The 7,619-nt window shown below is 32.9% G+C and overlaps 1 protein-coding gene across 1 annotated transcript; it reads right to left on the minus strand.

Moving 5' to 3' along the window:
• Positions 1-1,951: 1,951 nt before the first annotated feature.
• On the minus strand, positions 1,952-6,895 carry LOC148953254 (uncharacterized). The gene is made up of 2 exons (XM_089087590.1): positions 6,466-6,895; positions 1,952-3,118 (listed from the first exon to the last, which is right to left on the minus strand). The coding sequence occupies exons 1-2, from the start codon at positions 6,880-6,882 to the stop codon at positions 2,135-2,137; spliced, it is 1,401 nt and encodes a 466-aa protein (XP_088943716.1). The 5' UTR covers positions 6,883-6,895; the 3' UTR covers positions 1,952-2,134.
• Positions 6,896-7,619: the final 724 nt, after the last annotated feature.

Raw genomic sequence — 7,619 nt, forward strand, 5'->3', positions numbered from 1 at the left:
AATTCTCCTTGAAAATACATCAATGTGAGAAAAATCCTGTTTTTTCATTCTCAGTGACAAAAAACCTAAAACAGACATAAATTGCTTTTGACATACATGAAAAATAAATAATAAATTGATTAACACTCATAACCGTCCAAGAAACAACCATCAAAGAGAGAAAAATCGTGTTTTTTCAAGTGAGAAAAATCCTGTTTTTTCATTCTCAGTGAGAAAAACCATCTCCCTAGGGACTCTATGCCCATATATGGACTCCCCTCGGAGATATTAGGGCTTCTCTACTAACATAATTTGATTAAAAAACTTTTTCCACAAAATAAGTTTTTCAAAGAAAAGTAAAGAACTCCATTTAACCAGAAATGAGCAAAAATAAAATCAAATAATCTACCAAATGTGAAACTGACACAAAGCATCGATAAATAAATCAAACCCAAAATAAACAAAAATTATAATAAATAACCAAGTCAAACTCAAAACGAGCAGAAATTAACATGAGCAGGGCTGAAAACCCCTATGCCTTCTCAAGGCCAGAACATAATTTGCATGTTACTGAAAAAAAACACAAATGAATGTGCATCGTCAGTTAATATACATATACCGATATTTAGTAATCAAAATATTAATATTTTTGATTTATTAAGGTTATAAAAGTAAAAACATTTATATTGTTTCTGTAAAGTGCAAATTTTGTCCTGGCCTTGGGAAGGCATATGGGTTTTGAGCCCAACTTATATTAATTTCTGCTCGTTTTGATTTTGACTCGGTTGTTTATCTAATTTATGTTCGTTTTGGGTTTCACTTATTTATTGATGCTGATTTATGGTATTTTCACGCTTGGTAGGTTATTTGATTTTTTTTTTTTGCTCATTTTTGGTTAAATGGAGCTCTTTACTTTTCTTTGAAAAACTTATTTTGTGGAAAAAAGTTTTCTAATTAATCACAAATAAAAAACCCAATGCTTGAAACACAAATGTTTTCAGTTAAGTGCAAAGGACATTTTGGCCTTTAGAAGGCTTATGTAGGGGTAGTCTTATAAGTAAGATTGGTGTTAGCCTCCCCCCACAATCCTACCAAAAAAATCAAAAGAGTCTTAGCTTCATTTGCAATGCATTGAAATGGTTTGTATTTGACCAGTGTGATACTTACTACTCAAAATATTAACAAAGGAAAGAACAAACCATCATAATAATTCAAGTTTAGTAGGAAGAACTTGTTGAAGCAGACCGGCTGTTGAATATGTAACGATATTCATTCCTCGAAGTCTCAGAAATTATTGATTTTTCGATGCTTTTTGAAAATGGTTCGATTAATGTGTTGAATATATTTTTTGTTCTCAGTAAAGCGCAAACGAAATTTTGATCCTTGGAAGGTTTAAACCTAATAATATTTGTAGAAATTTCTGTTAGTTTAAGTTTAATTCAAATATTCTAGTTCAGTTTTTGTTCGTCTTAGGATTCGTTTTCTCACCTGTAGCAGTATATGTTATCATCATGCTTGATCTGATTATTCTTTTTAATTTTTGTTCTTTTTTATTTCATTATTCATTGATAGTAGTCTCTGTTGGTTTGAAGTTAAATTATTGAGTGACTTTATTTCTGTTTTCCTTGGATATTTACTTGGTTCTTCACTTTTCTTTGAAATACTTCTTTTCTGGAAAACTTTTTCAAAATAGTAGCTAAATAAGATGAAAAGTTAATCCAAAACAACATAAGTTGGTGCCAAAATTCATTGAATTTACAGTTTTTGTTTGGTAAAAATTACTGATTTTCTTTTTTTTTTAAACAAACTTCTACAGCCTTTTCCTCGTCATCACTTTTTCATTTAAAACATGAAAGTAGTATTTTTAATTAAAAAATATTATTCGATACTTTAGAAAATTGAATGACAGAACTATGCCTTTACTGTTACTGTTATGAGGGGCAAATTCAAACAGAGAAAGAATGTTTCCCTACTTCAAAAATCATTAGAGTTTTAATATGTTATTGGATAAGACAAATAGTGTACAAAAAGACTGTTTACTTTATATCACAGTACATTTATTTGATTATAGGCTTTGCCAAATGCAGGTAATAAATCAGTAAATCCCATATATCAACGGAAAGATTAAAAGTTGAACAATGCAAAAAAACAGAAATTAGGTACAAATAGGAGTTAATAAAGAGTTGATAAGGCTTGAAACAGAGGTTGGCACAATTTTTGATAACATACAGTAGTTCCAAGGAAATATTGAACACTTTTCGACGGGATAAACAACATAAGTGTCCAAAATTTTGAGGGCCAAATCCAGAGGGGGCAAATAATCAACATTAGATATGCCTTTAAGCTTCATATCGTCTTTTAGAACCTTAAGGATATCTTGTATATCAATTTTGTCTTTATAATCAGCCCATTTCTGCTTCATTTCTTGACTCTCAAAACATCGTGATCGCCATACCAAAGATACTCTCAGATCAGAAGTTTTATACAAAGCGATTACCTCATCATTGGCTTTTAACTTCCAGAAATCATCACCAGCGTAAACAAGGCTGTTCTTATCACTGGGGTTAATTATAGGAGGAGGTTTTTTAGGTTGGTAAGTGTTAACTCCGTGGATTAAAACAGAACCATCAAGGACAAGGCCAGTGTTAAATTCAGCCGGAACAATCTCTGCTCTGCCACTTGTTCCGTTGGGATAGAAATAAAAACCTCCTCCATCTTTTTTGTGGTTCATCCTTTTATGCAAATAAGCGACTCCTTGTGACTGCCGAACTCGAATGTTTTCAAATAAACCTGAGCTTTCCATTGCAATTAAAAGCCATTGTGGAATATTAAACCTTGTGGCACCCCAATACCATGGTACGTCATAATGCATAGCAACAGTTTGTCCTGGTAAAAGAAAAATTATACCGAGTTGGATAGGATCAAATACTGTCATTCCTCCGCATGATGCTGTTGCTGCATCTTTGTATTGCTTCGATTTAAATAGTCTGTCAAGAACAGAGCTATTCAGATTGTCAAAAATGAATCCTGCAAACCCTTGCAAACGGCTGGACGCCGATGGATAGAACTCTTTCAGACAGTCCCTTCCACCATACTTGAGGAAATGCTGAGCAACGTCAATACGAGAAGGCAGAATGCACTAAAAAGAGAAAAATGAAATTTTGAAACTCGCAGAATGTACAGATCAATTCGCATATACTACACCATTAACTGACTAAACAATAATTATGCAACGGAACAAGTTATTTAAAACAATTTGCCTTTAGTGTACTTATACATTATACTTTCTTTTTATACTAAAATAAAAAGATTATTTTAAACTTCTAAAGTAAATCTTTTTAAAATTAAAATATTATTTCATATGTTACTTCAAACTAAAATAAAAAACATTTATTGACTGACACACTGTATGATAGTATGAATTATCACTTACGATCTGGCTATCACAAATAAAAAAATATGAAACGGGATCTTCCGTTTCCAAGTTGTGACTGGGTCAAAAGTCATAATCTAAAATGTCTTGATGTGGTAACTTGACTGTGGCAACAAATGAAGTAGAAGAACGAAAAGAAGCAGACTACTCATAGCTTTCCAACTAGCTTAGTAATAAGTCAATAGGAAAATAATAGCAAATAAAATAGAACTTTCATTAATATTGTGCTTATTCGGGGGATCTCGAAATTTTTTCCCACAACGAACATGTTGACGGAAATAAAAGCAAAGCTATCCCCTTAGTTATTTTTTTTTAACATTTTTTGGGAAAAAATACGAGCTTTTGATATTTTTCAATATTTAAAAGGTGAAAAAAATGACCCACTGATCATATTAAGGTTACGTAAAAAGCGAAACATAGAGATGATCAGAAAATTGGCCTTGACTGATGCATGTTCGATAGTTAGTTAAATTAGTCACTAATTTCCGACAACTGAAGGGCTTATCCGTGATGCGTGACTTAGTAATCTTTTGGCGCAGACCATTATTAGGGAAAGAGGCTGTGAGAAAAATCGAAGAGATGTTGCAATACATTAGGCTCTTCTGTCTAAGTTAGAACGTATGTAGGAAAACAAAAATTGATTATCGTAGTATAAGCCAATGTTTTTGGCTTATACAGAGAAAATCAGACTAAAATTGTGTTATTATACAACCACCCGGGCAGGTGGTAAATATTTCGCAGTTGTTTCTTATTTTTAATTGTTCAGGAGACCGGAAAACATGAGAAGACTGAAAATAAACATTCAAAAAACGAGATTTTTCGAGCCAATAACTTTTGACCTAAGATGTCAATTTCATCAGCACAGCCCTCTTAAGTCTGCTAATAAAAACACCATCAGATTCAGCATATCAGAGAACCTTACTGCAAAGGCTCAAGCTCCCATCTTCAAAAATGTGGTTTATTTGTTTGTTGTTCTTTTTGTTGTTTTATTACTTAGGGGTGATTGTATCGAATCAGTGATCTTAGAATATCGGGAGATGGATCATTCGAATAGAAGTTAATTGTTCTAGAGCCCTTTTTAAGTGACAACAAAAAATGTAGGGCAGCTAACCCCCCTTCCACACTCCTTTTTTCGCCAAAGCAGTTCCGTCAGAATTTTGAGATAGGCATTTTGTTCAACATTCTTGAAAGGTCCAATAAATATGCATTTAGAGATAACAAGACCCCAAACCAACAGCCCCTAGGGAAGACTTTTTAAGTTATGAAAGGTATCCGTTGTTTAATATTTGTTATTGGGAAGTAAGCATTGGGAAGTAAGCATCCGTTGTTTAATATTTTTTATTGGGAAGTAAGCATAATATATTTCGGCTAGGGGGAATTGAGATTGAATTTTCTGCTAGGAGATTTTCCAAAAGGAGAATTCTCCATGTGGATTAAAGCTTGCGGGGGGTGAATTTTTCAGGGGAAATTTGCCAGAATTCATATACGAAATTCTTTTTGTTTGTCTTACTTTCTATTTGTTGACTCAATTCTACATGTGTAGATGTTAATGGTAATTGTACAGGGTGAATTTTTATCGGAACTGAATTGTCTAGAGGATCCTTCCCCGGAGAGGAGCCGGATTTTCCGACATTGTTTAAAAAGGTCAAAATTTAAATTAATTAAACAAGTTTTTTAACTGAAGTAAGGAGCGACATTAAAACTTAAAACTAACAGAAATTATTATGTATATTCCTCAAGACCTCTCTCTTTACGCAAAAGTTCTACTTTTTATCCCAGTTCTTCAAGAACGACTCCAGAAAAACGAGGGTCGATTAAGTAGAAAAATAAGAAGCTTTTTCGAAAATACTACAAAACTTTTGCATGAAGATCGAGGTATTGAGAGGGGGCAACCCCTCTCATATTTTGTTTTCTTTTTATTTTATCCACAATAAAATGAAGGCTTAACGCAAATAGATATTCAGAGGTTTGCCCCTCCCCCCCCACTAGTGTCGAGATTTCTCCATAATTTCTTAAACTTTTCAGATGAGTTCTCAGCTTTTATTTTCACTCCCCGTCCCCTTGCCCATCCAAAATAAACACCTTTGACCACGCCTGACCTCCATAACTTTTTAGCCATAGTAGCTCATAATTTTATATCACAAATATAAGTTACAAAACAATGACGATGCTTCTCTATTTTTAGATGGAGCGGAAGACTTTTGGTTCTATTCAAGATGTAGCAAATGAATTACGGCAGTGGGCCACTGGAATTCAATGGGAGACGCAGTTTCTGGAAAAAAAAAGTCTCCATTTGCTTGTAATGCAGCTTTTCATAATGAATTTGATAATTCAATCAGACCTTTTACTTTGACTTAAGTATTTGTGTAACGATTATTTTTAATGTTTTTCTAAGAAATTGTGAGAATTTTGTCTTTTTCACAGAAATGTGTTTTATTGTTTAGAACACTTTTCTTTGTGTGACTTCTTATGCTGAACTTAAAAACGTAATCAATTGTCGTCCAAAACACATAATTTTTCCGCAATATTTTTTTTAATCTGCACAAAATACCAAGATTCCAACCAACCAGAAAAAAAATGATTATGGAAGAAGCTTTGAGTAAAAAAAAAAATAAAAAAAAAAATATTCAAAAGTATCCAGCCCTACGACTAGCAGTTCTCTTACTTTCACAACAGCTGCTCCTACCTTGACCACTCATACTTCACCAATTTTCACGACAACTGTTCCTACGATGAAAGTTCCTCATAAGCTAATTGCTACGGCCATTGTTCCTGTTGCAACTACTCCCACCCCAACTACTTCTAATGCTTCTTTTCCTACTACTAGTATTCTGACTATGGCTAATCCTACGACGATTTTTTCCTTGAATACAACTACTATCGTGAGTATTCCAAGCAGAATAACAACCATAACTACTTTTACTACCACGACCACTACTGCCAATTTTTTCTGTTAATGAAACTAATCCAGTTACTTGAACCTAGCTGAACTACTATCAATAATAAATTTTTTCCTAGGTTATAAAAACAGATACAAAGAGTTAAATTCTTACTTCAGAATGATTATGGTTGGGTACCAACAAAAAAGGACATTGACCCTTTTCGTCAAATGGTGCCGCTTCGCCAATATGTTCAGAAACAGATGTAAGGTCTGATGCTGTAGTTGGAAATTCTCTTAAATCCTTTATGTAATCAATCAGGTTATGGATGTCTTCATCCGTCCAAATATCTCGCAGAACATAATAATCACTTCGTGAGGGAACGATATTTCTTTTAAAGAAAATCCTATGCACAACTTCAGGTCCGTATTGCTGCAGTAACAGGGTAATCCCAGCAGTTACAAAGAAAAACTTGAAATAAGACGATCTTCGCCGTTTAAGGACTTTTTGAAAATCGTTCTTTTCCACGCCAGTGTTTTCCTCTAGATTTTCTTTTTTTGTAGCATTTCTTTGTCTTATTTTTTGTCCCATATTTACAATGCTTCACGACAAACAGAATGTAATAGCTAACTATCGTTTTAGATAAGAATTAATTCAAGGACAAAAGTAGCTTAGAAGAAAAACATTTTTTTATTTGTTTGCCTAAGTCAGATAAAGACCTTAAATAAAAATAGAAAGGCAAATAACCGGACAACTTAAGAGAAAAACAAACCTTCTCAAAGGTGACGAAAGAAAAGTAAAGATGAGAAATACTTAAGAAAAACTCTTGAAAAAAACTATCACAGGTTTCAATAGCAAATTATTATGTAAACTGAGGTACGAGGGAAAACAGTTCTTTTGAATTTTGATTTTCATTAAAAAAATAAAAACTAAAAATTTAACAGTAACACAGCAAAAAGTATGAGCAAGACAGATGCGGGGAAAAATATTTTGACCTATAGGCACCTATGTACAAACTATTAGATTGGCTCGATAACCAAACAAAAAGTTTGATATATTAGAGGTAGCTTCTTGATTCAAGAACAATCAAAACTTAATGGATTCCTCGTCTTGATTATCGGCAGTTTTTCAACAAAAACAAGATTTTTCAATAACATGGAATGGAAAGTTAATAAATTATCTATTACCTCTGGTGTTCTTTTAATGAAGTAAAATGTTTCAAAAACATGTGGTTCAATGAAAAGTAATGAGAATAAAAAAGATTTTATTTCAAGTGTGCTTCTATTCATAAGGGTTCCTTGACTCAATAGCTCGCATATAGGTTTTGA

Source organism: Artemia sp. Qi Xiang Cuo, chromosome 4 (assembly GCF_049724085.1).
Source record: "Artemia sp. Qi Xiang Cuo chromosome 4, ASM4972408v1, whole genome shotgun sequence".
Taxonomy (NCBI): Eukaryota; Metazoa; Arthropoda; class Branchiopoda; order Anostraca; family Artemiidae; genus Artemia; species Artemia sp. Qi Xiang Cuo.

What these genes read in the sequence shown, in the direction of transcription:
- LOC148953254 (XM_089087590.1), bottom strand. Translation starts at nt 6,882, where the DNA reads ATGGGACAAAAAATAAGACAAAGAAATGCTACAAAAAAAGAAAATCTA. An exon ending in CCAACCATAATCATTCTGAA is followed by an intron (nt 3,119 to 6,465) that starts GTAAGAATTTAA and finishes TTCTCTTTTTAG; the next exon opens with TGCATTCTGCCTTCTCGTAT.